Source organism: Aulonocara sp. 'chitande type north' Nkhata Bay, linkage group LG1, assembly GCF_057382095.1.
Source record: "Aulonocara sp. 'chitande type north' Nkhata Bay isolate Kocher_YH1m ecotype deep benthic linkage group LG1, A_spYH_male_GT1.1, whole genome shotgun sequence".
Lineage (NCBI taxonomy): Eukaryota > Metazoa > Chordata > Actinopteri > Cichliformes > Cichlidae > Aulonocara > Aulonocara sp. 'chitande type north' Nkhata Bay.
The window spans coordinates 34975948-34994293 of record NC_141344.1 but is presented as its reverse complement, the minus strand read 5'-3'; the positions used below and the strand labels follow the sequence as shown (position 1 = coordinate 34994293).

At 37.4% G+C, this 18346-nt stretch overlaps 1 protein-coding gene across 3 annotated transcripts; it reads left to right on the top strand.

The window, feature by feature from the left end:
* Positions 1-4139: 4139 nt before the first annotated feature.
* LOC147339437 (receptor for retinol uptake stra6-like) lies at positions 4140-18095 on the top strand. 3 transcript variants are annotated; one of them, XM_086294433.1, is made up of 17 exons: positions 4140-4353; positions 4540-4606; positions 7685-7770; positions 7844-7983; positions 8249-8415; positions 8972-9079; positions 9453-9520; positions 11218-11297; positions 11409-11470; positions 11571-11733; positions 11834-11909; positions 12143-12222; positions 12672-12789; positions 12887-12988; positions 13832-13995; positions 14208-14345; positions 15290-18095. In XM_086294433.1, the coding sequence occupies exons 1-17, from the start codon at positions 4253-4255 to the stop codon at positions 15571-15573; spliced, it is 2004 nt and encodes a 667-aa protein (XP_086150559.1). In that variant the 5' UTR covers positions 4140-4252; the 3' UTR covers positions 15574-18095. The 3 variants fall into 3 exon arrangements, with proteins under 3 accessions (XP_086150559.1, XP_086150557.1, XP_086150556.1); XM_086294431.1 differs by having other exon boundaries at positions 12143-12276; positions 15314-18095; XM_086294430.1 differs by having other exon boundaries at positions 12143-12276.
* Positions 18096-18346: the final 251 nt, after the last annotated feature.

Genomic DNA, 18346 nt, shown 5'->3' with positions numbered 1-18346 from the left:
CTTGCTGGTACTATTGTACCAGTGCTCTGAATGGTGCCACAATGGACCACTGATCAACGACCACTGAACGACGGGGTGATGGGTTGCAGTGTTGCACTCACTTTTTATTATTATTAGTACATATGTGTACAAATGGTTGGTTTTTTGTACTGTAAGCAATGGGAAGGTCAAACAAAATCACAAATGCATGCATAGATACTAATTATAATTCCAGTATCTCCTCCTCTGTGTCAGAATAATGTCTGAAATATCTTACTTACTAACTACATCCACTTCCTTGCTTGAAATGAAAAAGGAAATAACATGAAATGAAACTACTGTTTTTATCAATAAATGTCAGCAACAAAGGACCTAGACTCATGTGTGTTGATTTCTCCACACTCACTGCGGATGAGGAGACTGCTTCTCCACCGAAAAAGAGAGCTTGTTTGGGGACTGAGACACTCATCTGCAGTGTGAACAAATTCAAATTGTGAGCAATGGGAAGGTCAAACAAAATCACAAATGCATGCATAGATACTAATTATAATTCCAGTATCTCCTCCTCTGTGTCAGAATAATGTCTGAAATATCTTACTTACTAACTACATCCACTTCCTTGCTTGAAATGAAAAAGGAAATAACATGAAATGAAACTACTGTTTTTATCAATAAATGTCAGCAACAAAGGACCTAGACTCATGTGTGTTGATTTCTCCCCCAATCCCCTCCCTCCAGAATTCCTAGGTAACGACCCAATATACATATGAATGACTAGCCAATTTAGCTTCCACTTCCAGCATTTGACTGCTCTCCGGCTTTTAAAGGTAGAAACGCAAAATGATGACTCCGCGGGGGTCTCAGGTAGAAGCCTTCTTGACTTGACTGCTCTCCGGCTTTTAAAGGTAGAACGGTAGAAGCTGGGAATTCCAGTGTTAACTAGGGAGAGACTAGGAATTTGCTAACTAGGAAACTACAGGAGACACTTGGAACATGAGGACACTCAGCAAGCGGGAATGAGGGACAACACAACAAAGGGCAAAGGGACACCGAGACAATAGCTGTGTCTCACTTCAGGGGCTGCAGTCTTCGGAGGACCCGGCCTTCGCGGTCTACATGTGCCAGATCCTCCGAAGACCGAGAAGGCCGGAAGCGAGGCTGTGAAGTGGGATGGTCTAGCCTTCAGATTTGCCTCGCCAGCTGTCTCGGTGGAGTTTAATAAAATGAGCCGTCTGCTCCTTGCTATCTAAAATATAACAGGACATTGGAGTAAATTCGCTACCATCTCACACTGTTTAATCAGTTTTCTGTTTAATCAGTTTTCTGTTTGATGTTTATTCAGCTGTATGAAAACTATAACTTTAATCTCAGCCAAACCGATTTACTCAGGAACAAATAGAACACTGAAAAAAGCCAAACAATAACATTTTTAAGTTATCTAAGTGACACGTTTAACCTGAGTAGTGAAAGACCGCGCAGGGTCTGAAAACGATGTGCCGGGAGTCCGGTGTTCTCACCTTGGCCACCCGGTCAGCTATCGAGCTGGTGAGTAACAGACGTGTTACAAATATGTGATGTCTTGATAAATCGAGCAAAAATTTGCAGTTTACACACCTACATTCTTGCTTGAAAACATGTTAAAAGTTTATTTTGTGACCCAGAAAGAGTAATATTTCAAACTCGTTAGCCGCACTTCTTCGCCATTGCCGCATTTGAAAAGTATTTTTATATTATTATGGAAATTTTTTGGAATAATAATTTAATTAATAAAGTAATAAGAGTAATTTTACAACTAAGTAGCTGCCACCATTGTTGGAAACTGGAATTGGCTGGGCCGTGCTTTGAATTCTGGGATAGGTTGGGCCAGGAAGGATACACCCAACCTATCCTTGAAATCTGGGAAATTGAAGGACGCATTTGTCGGCTGGAGCAGCCTTCGAATTACGTTGCGTCGCTATGACGTAATCGGCCTTCAAATGCGGCCTCTGAAGGATGGACTGAGATACAGCTGGTATACAGTCAATAAAGGAAGAGGAAACAAAAGCAGTTAAACTGAAAACAATGCACACAGGATAAGAGGACCTTCAAAATAACACAGGAACCTGACACTTAGACAAAACAAACATGGACACATGACTGAAACACGGGTCACAGAAAGTAACAGTTACAACTTATCATCAGTTATCATGCTGTAACTGCTCACTATTATGTTATTTCTGCTTAATGTATTTTGTCTTTTTTGTGAAAAGCATTAAATTCAAAATACAAATACACATTTGAATATATAAGTATATGTATACTCCCATGTATTTCTATGCCTCTGATTGTCAATTCAATTCAATTTTATTTATATAGCGCCAAATCACAACAAAAGTCGCCTCAAGGCGGTTCATAGATACAGAGAAAAACCCAACAATCATATGACCCCCTATGAGCAAGCACTTTGGCGACAGTGGGAAGGAAAAACTCCCTTTTAACATCCAATATTTAAAAGGTAAACAAACAAAAAAATTATTTTGACCAGACTGTAGTCAGACACCTGACTACATCAAGAAGTAGTAGGATCTTTACACTCTGTACCACGTGTCTTCACATTTCCATCTACACAGTGACCTTATAACAGTATTATTAAAATGAAGTAAATTCCACCTTGAAATGAGGTTTGAAATGATGAGTTCTATGTGGTTTAAATGAGCGTTGGTGTACCTCAGCCAAATGTCAGCTTGATAAGAAACGTCAGTCAGTATTTCTTTACCTTTTGATTCAAACACACTGCCACTATCAAAGAGACACAGCAGAGGAAAGGAAGTGGACCCCTGCTGCATTTCATTGAGACATCAAACTTGTTTTTTTATGCTTGCAAGCTGAATTGAAAGAGTTTTCAGTTGCTTACAAAGGCAAGCAACTGAAAACTCTTATTTTAACACAAATATTTTTCATTCTAAGCTGAAACTGAGCTTGAAGTCTGGGGTTTAAGAAGTTAAGAACAGCATCCAGCACATCTGTGGTGATTTTTCTATGTTGAAATAGCAGCATTTGAGCCATCTGGATCCAGTGCCAGGCCCTTACAGTCCCAGTCTTTGGATCAGATCAGCTGGCCCTCTGCAGCCTTATGACAGAAACTCACCAGTCCAGATTAAAACACTTTCAGCTCCCACAGGCACCAGATTTCCCAGCAAAATATGCTTTGACTCAAATGGTGCTATTAAATTTTCTTTTAAGATACACAGCATGAGCACTGGAAATCATCATAAAGTCCTGCTTCAGCTGCAGTTTGGAGAAGGTGAAGGTCTGTTGTTAGTGTTCGTCCTCTGCAGCGGCACTGGATGCTCGTCACATGGTTTCTTTCTGTCTCATTTTTATTTCATAAAACTTTAAGTTGAGGTCCTTACGTAACGTGTCCCATTCTCATTTTCACCTTTCTGTCACTCGTTCACACAAAGGTTGCCTCTGTTTCAGTGAGATTTTCATCTTAAAAGATTAGTCTGTTAAGTAACAAGCGGAGGGAGGCAAACAGGTTGGTGCCATTTGCTGTGCAAAAATAACATTACCTAATCTGAATGACAAACCCATAGAGTCGTAGGTGAAGATCATGAGATGTCTCATTAGATGAGCAGCAATAGCTGGACCAGTCTGTCTGGCAACAACCAAACGACAACCTAATTTGATGCTCAGTTTGATGTTTCTCCCATGTGACTGGCTGAATTCATATTTGTGCTGAAGAGCGATTGTGCCTAATACATGGCTCTTGACTGTAGTCTTGTTATTGATTAACACTCCCATTGGATAATACAACTTTAGCATGTTTCACTGTAGAAATGGTACTGGCCAGATGTGAAGAATTTACTGGACTCAGACTTATTACTTACGAACCATTTAAATATCTGCACCACCAAACTCAACAATGCATTTTTTTTTGTTAACTTGACTGTTAATTAAATCCCTAAACGTGATGCTACATTGTCTTTGACCAAATATTATTCTATGAATCACTTTTAAATGATTATGTTGCAAGGTTTAAAACATTTGTTCCTCCACTTGCTTCATTTCACGTGAATGTTAAACCTTGCTCCACTCTCCCTCCCTTCTGTGCAGCCCTTAATCTGCTGCGTTTAGTTATTAGCTGGACTGGAATGTGTTGGGGTTCTTGGGCCAAGCTGTCCTGACACGTTGCAGCAGCACCAACAGACTGCTGACTGGAGCTGGACCAGGAGGAGTCCTCTGGATCCTTATTTGTCCTGCTTCACCTGTATGACTTGATTAAACAGCTGCAATGAATCAGAGCAAAGAGGGAGTTGAGCCTTTTCAATATTCCTATTATGACTATTCAGACTGGTACTCAAACAACGCAGAGCCTACAAAACCACCCAAAGAGTGAGTATAAAAAAGTTGAGTCAAAGGTGTCAAATGGGGCCATAAGCATTGATTATTTTCACAGGTTGGGTCCTGGTACATCAACAAGGTCAGAAAAGTGCTGAGATGTGGTGGTTTGATTTGTTTTAGGCTTACTTTGCACATTTTTTAATGATGGTTTTATTCCTTATTTTCTTTTTGTCGCAGAGTCATTTTACCATGTGACCCGACAGCAGATGACAAGCTCTTCCATATATGCATATTATCGATATCAGTAAGTATACTTGGACCTGACTACTCTCTTAAGGGCTGGGGGTTGTTTTGTTGGGTTACTGCAGATAAATTGGGGTCACTTAAAATACAGCATAATATCTAACTTGTTGAACACATTAGCACTCTCCATCACCATATTCCAAACACCAAAAGAGGGAATAATTTAGAAGAATGATGTTCTTCTTAATCCAGTACAGATCCACAGACGTGGAGAATCAATATTACAGTGCACTGACGTTGTTCTGGTTGTACATGGTGACACAACACCTTACTCAAGTCACTGAGTGTTGCTTTTTTTTTTTTAACTTATCACCATCTAAGTTATGATCATATGGGAAATAATGCTAATAATGCATTAATTTATCGGACCTATAGGCTACTGTAGTAGCACAATGAAATGTAGTATTTATAGCTTTGCTTCATTAATGTATAACTGCAAATTGTTGTTGTGTTAGGCTAAAATAAGTCCCTTTATAATTTAAAAGGTGTCTAAGGAGATGCAGCTTTAAAAAGTAAAGTATTATATATTACTCTTTACTTTTCTTATAAGTAATGCAATGCAATTAATTACTTTCTTTGTGATTCATTACTTAGTAATTCATTAGTAATTCATTACACTACTCATTAAAATGCAATAAAAAATAAGAGGATGCATATCCACTCCTCAAAGGCTGTATCACCCCACAAGCTTTTTTCCTCCTGCACAAGAACTGAAATTGGCTGATTGTGGCACGAATCAGAATCAGAATCAGAATCTGAATACTTTAATAAGTGCACAGAAAAAAAACATTTGTTAGATGTTTTTTTTTAATCCACCTGTGTGCAGATGACTGAAGAACGCAGTTTATAACACAAGCAGTGGCAAAATTTAAACTGTAATGAAATGACTGAATTTAGTTCAGTAACATGCTACATTACTGTGTTGCTGAAAATGTAGTGTGACTACAGTAATGTGTTACTTTTTAATCTGTTACACCCAACACTGCTTGTTTCTACAGTAAGGCAGAATGAACAAGAGAAACACTGATAACTTTGTAGTTTCTTGGGAATGCATGGCTTAAGCAGTTTATAGCAATTATAGACTGTATAAAAGAGTGGACATTGTCACCAATGTAATCCGCTAGTCATCTTAGTCTTAAGATAGCTTTTTGCAAACAAACATAACAAGCAGGGGTCAGCTCTGACTCACAAGCCAAGAAATTTTTATGTAGTATCAGATAAAATTATAGATTTGAATGTCTGCTGCCAAATATGTAAGACTGCTTTCTTCCATTTGCGCAACATCTCTAAAATTAGAAATATCCTGTCTCAGAGTGACGCTGAAAAACTAGTTCATGCATTTATTACTTCCAGGCTGGACTACTGTAATTCATTATTATCAGGATGTCCAAAAAACTCACTGAAAAGCCTTCAGCTAATCCAAAATGCTGCAGCAAGAGTCCTGACAGGGACTAGAAAGAGAGAGCATATTTCTCCTGTTTTGGCTTCCCTTCATTGGCTTCCTGTTAAATCCAGAATTGAATTCAAAATCCTGCTCCTCACATACAAGGTCTTAAATAATCAGGCCCCATCTTATCTTAATGACCTTGTAGTACCATATCACCCTATTAGAGCGCTCCGCTCTCGCTCTGCAGGCCTACTTGTTGTTCCTAGAGTATTTAAAAGTAGAATGGGAGGGAGAGCCTTCAGTTTTCAGGCCCCTCTTCTGTGGAACCAGCTTCCAGTTTGGATTCGGGAGACAGACACTATCTCTACTTTTAAGATTAGGCTTAAAACTTTCCTTTTTTCTAAAGCATATAGTTAGGGCTGGACCAGGTGACCCTGAATCCTCCCTTTGTTATGCTGCAATAGATGTAGGCTGCCGGGGGATTCCCATGATGCATTGAGTTTTTCCTTTCCAGTCACCTTTCTCACTCACTATGTATTAATAGACCTCTCTGCATTGAATCATATCTGTTATTAACCTCTGTCTCTCTTCCACAGCATGTCTTTATCCTGTTTTCCTTCTCTCACCCCAACCGGTCGCAGCAGATGGCCGCCCCTCCCTGAGCCTGGTTCTGCCGGAGGTTTCTTCCTGTTAAAAGGGAGTTTTTCCTTCCCACTGTCGCCAAAGTGCTTGCTCATAGGGGGTCATATGATTGTTGGGTTTTTCTCTGTATCTATGAAGCGCCTTGAGGCGACTTTTGTTGTGATTTGGCGCTATATAAATAAAATTGAATTGAATTGAATTGAAATTGAATTGAACACAGCTTGAACATTTAAACTATTCTCCTTTTAAGTGGAACATAAGAGGATGAGAGAGGTTCATTTCCCAGTACATCCTTTGGTGCATTTTCCAGGAATCCGTCAGTTGTCTTTGCTCCCAAAGGATATGCCATTTAGGGACTTTTACTGTCATTTAGCCTTCAACCAATTACGAATGAACACAACTGACTCAGTCATAAAAATCCTTCTACTGTGTATAGAATGGACACGACCCAATTTCATTGTACGGTAAACAATCTGAAAAACTATTAGAGGTGGGTCATGAAATATGTTTTCTACCAAACAAGGTTATTTATTTGAGGTTCTTCTGACTTATAGGTCAGTTCCTGACATATCTACAGTGCTGTGTTATTTTGGAAAGTTGAAGTTTTAATGAGCTCCTGGAGCTGGCAAAGGCTCTGATAAACACAATCAAATACAACTTAGCCCTGAAAGATAGGGGGCACAGTAAAGCCTTATCATTTAGTGACACGACAGCATATTAAGAATAACGTTTGCAGTTCACCATTTGTACCTGAAACGAATGTCATAATCCTGTCTTAATCAGATTGTCCTATCATTTCAAGGAAGCATTCGATTACACTTGTTTACAAGTGTGTTACAAACAGTCTTTTTTTATGAATCTGCCAACATTTTGGGGCAGCTTTTGACAAAAGGAAACTTTTTAGAACAAGCTAGCCTAAAATTACGTTTCCAGCATGTAATGTAAAAAAACTATACTACTTTACTATATTAGTATATAATGACAATCACTGATGTGGCATTAACTGTATGACGCGTAACGGAAGATCTAAAATTTTGTCCTTCCATCTAGCTGGTGATCATGTTAATCCTGGCAGGTCTCACCAGGAAAAATAAATTCTGCCAGGGTTTCGCAAGAGGATCCTCAAGCATCTTCAGGTAAATTTGGTAAATACAAATTTAACTGCACATTTGTCTCATGTTATCTGAGCCTCCCTGTGTGATCTCACAGTCCAGCCAACTTCCTGGATCAGACTCAGAAAAAAGGAGTGGTTATGGCTGTTTTTGGACTGGTGTTCAGCAAGCTGGCAATGCTGGTGATCACCCCAGACCCTCTGCCTTTCTCCAAAGATACTCCAGCAGATAATAAAGGTAGACATCTGAATGCTTGTTTGTTCTTTAGTTGCAATGAAGATTGTAATTGCTTCAGTTATATGGTGGTTTGATTATCATGCCAGTCAGTGGTTTTTGAACATACACTGCCTTTATTATTATCCCTTTATTATTAAAAATCAGATTATTCACGTGGAGGATTCTAGAGAGTCCTTGTTTTTCCATTTTGTCTATACTGATTAGATTAGAGGTTTCATTTTAGGAACTGATATGCCCTGTCTTTTTTTGGGTCCTTTTTTTCCAGAGTACATGAAGATAATCGCCATATTTTATTACCCAATCCTGTATTATCCTCTGTTGGTATGTGGAACTCTGCAGCGCAAAGCAGGTTATGTGTTTGGGACACTGCTCTCCTTCACTCACTTTGGAGTCCTGGTGTGGCAGAAATTTGACTGTCCAAAGACTCCAGAGGTAAAATACCAACAAAAAAATACTGATGAATAATGTTTAAGGGAAACAAATGAATTTCATATCTGAGAAGAATACTTTCTTTAAAAGTTTATGTTGCCCTTCTGTTTTCAACGTCAGACTTGGTATAAAAAAATCCTACACAGATTTCAAATATCTGCTGAATTTAAAGACATTTGTTGCTATGCAACCTCATGGTAGATTTTGAGGTGCATGAACAAGCTACTGTGGCAACAACTCAACCAATCCCAAAGATTTTCCTTTCCATGTTTTACTTTCATGACATGCTTGTACAGTGTTGATCTTGCTTCTAGTTGTAGCAGACATAAGCTAGTCTAGTTAAAAAGTTTGAAAACAGTGCAAAAGCTGGAAGAAATAAAACCCAAACAAGATGGGAACAGCCAAGTCTGGTTATAGTTGTTTAACTTTTGTGATTTGTCATTAAGTAAGTCCTTTAGTAACTGATAATTTTATATAATTTTGGGTTTGTATAAAATACATCACGTTACAATTGAAGGAACTGATACTTTAAAGGACAGCATATTTTATTTGTTTACAGATCTATAAATACTATGCTCTACTCGCAAGTCTGCCTCAGCTGGCCTGCCTTGCATATCTCTGCATTCAGTTCCCTTTGCTGTTTGTGAAAGGACCAAAGACGGACGAGGTGAGAAAAGTCAGAATACACAAACATTCTAAATTTCAACATTCTAAAAATGTATGATATTTATCTCTGGCTGTGGCTGGTGCACACGAATAAGTACGTAACATAGTTCAATTATGTAAAACAGAACTGTGATTACAATGAGCAGCTTGTGCAGAAAAAGAACAGGTTTAACCCTGTGTCCTTCAGCAGATTATGACGGGAGAGGTGACATTTTCCCACCTTCAAATATATTAATCCAAGACTTATACTTCAAAAGCAGATTAAATCCCCAACAAACACTAATTGGTAACATTGAAATTACAGAGTTATGAAGGAAATTAAACTTGTAGTTATGTTCTGAAATACTGACACCTTAAAATGTTTTTGCTCACAGGACCTTGACAGTAGCTACTACACCAACTATGTGAAGTTACTTCTCAAGAAAAAGTCCTCAACTGCCAGGTGAGCAGAGATTAAAGAGTGATTTATTTTATTAGACTCAGAGTGGTGACACAAAAAAAAACATGATAGAGGTCGGGATCATATTTCAATGAAGACGACAAAATTTATAATGAAAGCTTGCTCATTGGCAGTTTTGCTGCTGACTTTAATGTGTTCAGTTCCAGTTCCATTAACTGTGCCATTACAGTGAGCTAGCAGCTTACTTTGTTGCAGTGTGATCATTTTCTGATTTCTCAGTTTCAGAATGTAATATGTGACAGAGGCCTGATAATGTTTGTAGGTTTATTTTTAATCGATATTTATAGAGTAGTATTTGCTAAAGATTTTCCTTTCAGAATATTCTTTTCTTTCTACATTGTATTAGCTGACTGTCACTGGTTCAGAGCCCAGGCTCCACAAGTTATAAGCTAAAATAATCGCTCTTTTGGAGTAACTTCAAAAATGAGATTAGTGGAGTCTAGCATTTGATATTAAATCAACTGATCATTTGCTTCTCTGGCTTCATGCAAATCAAATTAATTGCACTTTCAAGCCACATGCCAAAATTATTATTTTTTGTCTGTTTTTTAAAAGTGAGATTCCTACTGGCTTCAACTGTGTAATGGTGTATAATCCTTTAAACCCACAAATATGTTGAAATTTACCACATTTCTCACCACATGTATGCATGATTTTCATTCAAAGTAAAAGCATTTTAAAACTGTGGATTACCTATATTTGCTTGCACCTTCAAAGGTGATAAAATTAGGATAGTTAAAACAACCAAATTCACCTTAAAAATCCAGGTTACTGTTAAGACTGATAGGAAGAAGAGGAAGAACAAAGTTATTTTCAAAACAAGGTACAGAGAGTTTACGTGCAATTAAAGAAGTATGAGTGAAGTTTATTATATAAAGACAGGCCAAAAGCAAGTGACAGTTTTTAAAAAATAAAGAAAATGCTGAATTAAAAAAGATGAAGTGTTATCTTTGTTTATCTTCAACAGGCCATTGAACAATTAAGGTGCTTACAGAAGGTTTACTGTATATTTCGGGGGATAAACCTCTATAACCGAAATGATCATTGCAAAATGGGATTTGGATATTTATTCAGCTTTACCTGACGATCAGTCTGTGAATAATTTAGACATTCTGAATCAGCTCAAGTTTGTTTTCTTTGTCTTTGTTGTGTGAGCAAAAAAAATGAGAACAGTGGATTAATCTAATCAAAATCAAAGGTAGTATTTTCTAAATTATTTTATAGACAAGGTTTTTTAATTTTGAGAACTGTAATATGCATAAATAAACAATTACGTTAATATCCTTGTTGAAATTTTAATTATTTAAAGATATTTTTTAAGCATTTATTAAATAAATACTTACTGGAAGAGTGAGATGTGAACCAAAATAGGAGGAAATATAGTACTACAGTGTTGCAATGGAGCTTGTGGCCTTGAATTGTTACTGTAGAAAATGTTTGGTTACTAGCGTAACCCAGATTCTCTGAAAACCAAGGGGGATATGAGAGATTATTCTGATTCTGATTATCTGATGGATCATACCGGAGGGCTCTTCCCATAGTGAGGTACTGGGGGAGGCTTGAAAAGGAACTTGCAATTCAGTTGCAGATATCAGCAATACATAAGTAAATAAGTTAAATAAATTAAATATAAATCGCATTCATGTAGTTTGCAGCTCTCACGACTTGTTCTCTTGTAGTTTGTCAGCATCTGACAAACCAGCGCTTGCAGAGAGAATTCTGGAGGTGATTAAGGGTTACATTTATATTCCTGAAAAAGGTGAGTGTTCTCATACAGATATATTTTTTATGTAACGCTGACTTAACTTCTTCTGCATATCTGACATATTGGAAATGCTGCAGTAACCTACTTGATCATTTTTCCTTTCAGTGTTTCGTTTTCCACTGAAGCTGGCGGTATCATCTTTTGTTACCTGTGTGGCTATACACCATGTGAGCTTAAATAAGCCAATAATACCTTTACCTATTTTAAAATGTCATACCATCTTGGTTCATTTGTTTTACATTCACCATTGCCTGTTTCACCCTACAGACCGCACTCTTGATAGTTGTCCTGGTGGTGCCTACTCTCCACATTGTTCGTGCTGGTATTGATGAAAATATCGCCTTCTTGTTACTGGGTTTTGGGATTGTGTTATCAGATGACAGGATGGAGGTTGTTAGAATTGTAACTTTTTACACATGGCTGCTGGAAGGTATGTGGGTCTGTTTGCTGTCCCTGTAACAAAATACCAAAGTATTTTTGTTTTAAAGTAAGACTAATTTGTTTTTTCTTTTGCATCATTTGCTTGTTAGTATGCTACCTCTGTGCGATGACCCTGTCTTGCTTGGTCAGCCTTATTATGCTCATGAGGTCCATGGTTCTCCACAGGTATGTGCAGTAAATCCTCAGAGACTGGAGGCATTGGTTAAAGGAAACTCTATTTTCTCCATGAAAAGTTTACTTATTCTGAATACTGATTATAGTCTAACCCCAATATTGCCAGACTTCTCATTGTTGCCTGATGATAAGTATTTCAACTTTGTTACTTATTTTTCTCTAGATTTTTCTCAGACAGGCCTTCCTGTCTGAACCTGATGTGTCACTGGCTTAATGTGTTTCAGATCAAACCTAAGAGGACTGTATAAGGGAGACATTTACAAGCTTTGCAACAACCAGAAAACCATGCATCCATCTAGAACAGGTGTTGTCTGTTGGATGGGCTTGACGGGATACCAGGCTGCAATCGTCAGCCTTGGTAAAGCTTGAATAAACTGCATCACTGACTTTAGTTTTAAGAATAATGCTGGAAAATACCACATCATGAAAAGAAAAAAAACAAAACCCTTTTGACTTGTCCTTTTAATAGGGATTGTCTCTCAAAAAGTTTTTTGTCCGAAGAAAAGAACTACAACTAAAAAAGACAGGCTGTTGATCTGGATGGCATGTTCCCTTATTACCATGAATGCACTCATTGTAGTTTACTAAAGTACTAACTATGTAGTAATCCAGCTTTGCAAATGCTTGTGAGTGATGCTTAATAAAACCTGTAGTGCTGGCCATTTAAAAAAGGCTTAAGGGGTTAAGGAAAAAAAATACTTTTAGAAATGATTTTAATATTCAAAGTGGCCTGTTTCTGTGTTAACTCTGCAGGAATGGCTATCCAGACCATTGTGTTTTTCATCTGCTTCTTGTTCCTGGTGTTTTTGATCATTATCCCAGTGTTTTACGGCCGTAACATCATTGTCTTTGAAATTGCAGGAAAGGCATGGTGAGTCAGCAACAATTCATATAGCTCTTTCCTTTTTTCTCTTTTCATGAATCAATGATTCAAAACACTTTCATTTTCCACCTTTGTGATGTCTCAGGCCGGCCTGGGTCACACTGATACTGGTGACAGGGCTTCAGCATGTGACTGCTAAGTTTGCTTTCATCAAACAAAAAGCCGGCACAAGAGACCTGAACAACAGGTGTGTTTGTTTAGTCCTACTCATTTGTTGGAATGCAGTTTAATTGGGTGTTGTTTATTACTTAGACATTTCAATTACTAGTTGTAATTTTATTTTTGTTCGATACTAATAAAAATGCAATGCAATTCTGAGGATGAAACTGTTTAATTATTAGTAACACGTGTCAGTTATTTAGTTTAGCTCTTTTACAGCATAAATGATGTTTTTAAATTACAAAGAACTGAATAAATAAATAAATGGTTTTCCAACTATTAGTACTGAAGACTTTGTATCTGTATCGTCAAAAAATACTAAAGAAGTAGATTAAGTAGATTACAACATGAATACTTTCTCACTGGGATTCAACTTGTTAATTAGAGACATGCAACTACTTCTGAGGACACTGGGGTCTTTGTTTTGTGGGAGAGGGGGCCTCAGAGAGTTTCTGTTGAGTAGTTTTAGCTTTAGGCTGAAAACTGATTCAAAAACATCCATTTAATACAAAGACATTATTTAATTTATATAGATTGTTAAAGAATAATGAGTGGTTTTATTTAATTTTGTACTGAGGCATAAAGTTGGAGAACAAAGAACAAATCTAGCTGAAAGGGTTGAGATTTCTTGAGTTTTAAGACCTATTATGGTCCAATCTCAAATACCATTTCCCACAATGCAACTCAGAATCCTTTATTTGTTGTTGTTGTTTATTTGTTATTACTTCATTTAAAAATGTGAAGCCTCCACTCATCAGAGGTCAGCACTTTCAGGGTCACAAGCTCTGTCACAGGCTTTGTATTGCTAATGTAATTAACTTCATGTTTACACTCAGTTTTTTCTCACAGTCTCCTCCATGATGCTTTTCAGAGAGAGTCTGTTCCTCCTGACGTACCTGCTGTTCCTAATCAACACCGTGGTGGGGCTGGTTGTTGCCATATGGAGAATAGTAATAACAGCTTTGTACAACATCATCCATCTTGGTCGTATTGATGTCAGTCTGCTGCATCGCACAGCAGAGTCCTATGACCCAGGTACGATTCATTCAATTTGTCTAGAACAATGGAATCCTGGAGTATTGAGGAATAGGCTATATAGACCTTTGTGAACACATCCTTTATGTACAGTAACACTGTTACTAATTTTAATCATCTTGAATGACTTGATGATAATAACAAAAGTATGCAATTGCATTTTTCAGACAGTCTGATTTAAATTCTACTCTGTGACCTTTAACTCTATTTAGCCTACTGCTACTACACACACTTCCTGAAGGTGGAGGTCAGTCAGTCGCACCCGGTGATGAAGGCTTTCTGTGGGCTGCTGCTGGACATGATGGTTGGGGGTGGGAGAGCTGGACAGAAAATACAAGATGCAGAGGAAGGTAGAAATCCTAAACTGGAAACACATAAAGACAAACATCCTCTCTCTCTCACACACACACACACACACACACGCAAACACAGTCCAGCTTTTGTGCCACTACATTTAAAACATATTGAACATTAAGTATTTAATAAGAATGTAATAATAGTGCTTTATGAAAAAAAATGCGTTGTGGGCAGGAGAGGGAGTTGTTGTAATACCTAGAATGATCACAATTGGAAAAAATTAAGCAGTGCTGACTTATTCTTTTAATACAGCCGTGGTTTAACTTCTGAAGGCCACAATGTGTTACTCTCAACATGTCAAGCTCAGCTCTACACTGTCCAGCTTAATTATCCTCACTGTCAGGAAGAGCTTTTACCGTAGACTCAGCTAATTGCTACTGCTAATGCTGTGGTCCAATCATAATATGTTTATTATTTAGCATTTCTGCTTATTATGCTGCCATGCTGAAATCTGCATCCTGGCAATCCTCACTTTATGATTATTACTACTGCATGTTGCAATTGTGTAACATTGTTAGTATAAATGATAAAAAATTTAGCTTACAGGAAAGAGCAACATTTATCACTTTAGAATGGCATGCCAAAATTAGCGCAGGACCATTGTGTTTTCATTAAATCCACTTTTCTCTATATTATATTATAAGTTGCTGACTCTCAGATGAATATGCTTGTAATGACAAATATCAAAATGGATATTTAGTTGTGTAGCTTTTACTGACTACAATTTCTAAACCCACAGAGCTGCCAAATACAGAAGGCTTTGAGTGTTTCTCCACAATGTGTTCTTTTCAGTGACACACACATGAAGCATGCTTATGCTGTTATATGGGGTTGTAACAATTTCTTAGCCACTGTTTTCAAAATACGTCATGCATACATTGATACATGACACTAAGCATATTCAGCCCCTTGGTTTGCTGTCTCGTTCTGCCCTCAGCCTGCTCCTCCTTCATGCTTTCAGGAATTCAGGAGAATAAGCCAAGCAAGGCGAACAGCAGTCAAAGGATTCGCTCTCGCTGGCAGCTGATGTACACATTGGTTAACAACCCCTCCCTGCTGGGCTCCAGGAAGCATTTTCAGACTCTGCAGAACTCGGAGAACGTCCTGAATGGCACCCCCAACCGAACCTCCAAAAAGGGCAGCAAGATGGAGGCCAGCAAGCTGGGCGCAGAGCCAGCAGAGCCCACTGAGACCCCTGAAAGTCAAGAAAAAACTGAATGAGTTTGAGTTGGCAATATATTTCAAAATTGTACTGGGTGTAATCTGCATTAAACAAACCTGCAAGTGCTAAATATAACTACTGCAATCAACCGCTTTGCTTCAGAGATCTTTTAGCATTTAACTTATGTAAATAGTTGTCTAAATTATTCTGTTTATTTCTCTTAGGTTAGCTTTAGGCAACAAAAACATTACATTAAGATCGCATCCAGAAAGCACAAAAGTACAGAATATGTACTTAAACAGAAGTACAGATACTAGTGTTAAAAAATACTCCAGTGAAAGCTGAAGTATGGATTCAACTTCTATACTAAAGTAAAAAAGTACCGGCTCTGAAATGAACTCAAAGTAATAAAAGTAGCTCTTTGGAGAGTGTTTCTACTACCTATTTTTGTGCAAAGTTAACTGAACTCTGTGCTGTATTAATGTAATGATAAAATAATATCAGTAGAGGGAACAAAAAACATGTTTCAGTCTCATTTTTAATTCTAATAAATGTATTCAGCTTGAATCGATTATGAGAAGAGAAAAAGAAGGAAATAAAATAAAATAGCTCTTTTTTTTGTTGCTTACATTGCCGAGGCTGATTTTGCCTCTAAAAATGAGTACAGTCAGGGGTTAAAGTGAGATTCAGCAGGTGCAGGAAACCTAAAATCAGTTCTAATGGTTCAGAGTGGGGAAAAGAAAAGCATCACACATGAAATTAAATAACACAGTTAGGGTTAGTCTACCTCAGTTTTTGTTGCAGCTTGTTTCACAATATGAAAAAAACGTGTAACATGTACAGACCCAATATCTGATTTAGAATAAAATAGACCTTTATTGTCATGTACAATAAAAGTATAGAAATTATAATTTAAAAACATGAAGACATCATGTAAGCTTTAAACTTCTGGTTTATCAAATCCTAATGAGGAAATAGCTGTAGTCCTTATTTCTCTTCTTCCTCTCCTGTCCTGTCTTTCTTATCTCCATCTCTGAATGAATTTAGCTCTCTGACTTTTCTCTCCCTGTGAAATAAGCAGTAGCAGCAGACAAACTGCGCACAAACAGTGTTTTTGATGATGCTTGCTGTGCTGATAAAAATGTTGTATGTGAAATTACCTGCCACTAAAACTATGTCACTCCATTTTTGTTTTGTCCTCTTCTGTTAGGCTAGCTAGATGCTGAAGTACTTGTGTTGTGTCGGTGTTGTGCCAGAAAAAAAGAAAGCACAAACCACTTTAACCCCTGACTTTGGCACACAGGTTTGCCTCTTTCATCTCTTTTCCCCTGGTGAACAGGACTGCCTGTCTTGAGTTACTGTTCAGGCTTAAATCGGTTTGATGTATGAAGGCCCGCAGTGACGTAAAATAATAACTCCCTGTCAAATGTTTTAAAACAAAAGTAACAAGTCTGTTAAGAAGTAGAACGTACAGATATTTATTTTAAAATGTAGGGTGCAAAAGTAAAATGTTGTCAGAAAAAAAACTACTCAAGTAAAGTACAAATACCTGAAAATTCTACTCAAGTTCAGTAAGTTTTTGTAATTCGTTACTGTATGTGTAACAAAGTAAATCATAGGCATTGTATGTGAAGTTTGTGTTTACTGAGATAGCTCACAGAACTCCCTCACACAACAGTTAGAGTGACAGAGTTCTCTTTGCCACAAATTGACTCCACCAGTTAAAACTACTGAAAGTGCTGCAGGGACACACTGAAGCCTGACCCAAAGGAACCACTGTGCATTTCTCAGTGCCAGAGAATAAAGGATGTGCTGAGAAGTTCCCAGTCGGTGACCCAAAGGGTCAGAGACCCTAGGTAGTCTACAACTTAATATGTGGTTATAATCTTGAGGTTGATTGGAGTGTCTATCACTAAAGTATCCCTGCAGAGTGTACATCACATTTCAACCAACCAAAAGGAACTCTGAAGAAATGTGGCTGCGAAAAGAAGATCCAATGGGATTCCAAAAGAAATATTAATAACAATGCAGGTCTCAGCTCATGTATGAAAAATATAATTTAATTTTGTTAAGCTTTACTTTACAGTATTGTTCAATTAGTCTGGAAGCCTTTTTAATTAGTTAATACTGACTTGCATGACGCACAGACTGATGGCAGTGATCAATGTCAGCATCAGACATGCAGCACGGAGTCAATAAGCAGTCCTAGTTTATTTTTGTCTGGGTAATGTAGCTATGCCAGCCCATACTGATTGGATATTTGTGTTCTCAGTGGTGTAGGAGGATTTTTAAGACCATGGACGGGCAAATTTATATATAAACCAACTTCACAGCAAAATCTCACAAGCTGAAGATACAAATATTTTATATTTACTCTAGTATAAACATTGTTTTCTGCTGCAGAATACAGTGTACGATCTTAATATGCTGTTAGAAGACTGTATGTGTGTTTGTTTTTATTTACATTTCAGCTTTGTCATAATATCTTATCTTATCTCATATTTAGATACCTAATTACAGTTTCCTATTAGTTTCCTATTATGTTTGCTGTTTTACATACAAGTCCTGAAGATAAATAAAAAAGCAAAAAGATAATGTGCTAGTAAATTTGCATATTTCTTTTTTTAGTCATTCCTTTAAAACTATGTCAATATTTTTTTAAAGAAAATTCACAGTTTTTATATGAATTTATTTTGTTGATGACTGTAAATTACTATCCAATAATGCATGCATCTTCTGGGCTCAGCCAATCAGAGCCAGCAGATTTCGTTACACAGGCATTTTGCCGTTACAGGGGCAGAAATATTGCTGTTAAGTGCCTTCATAACTTGA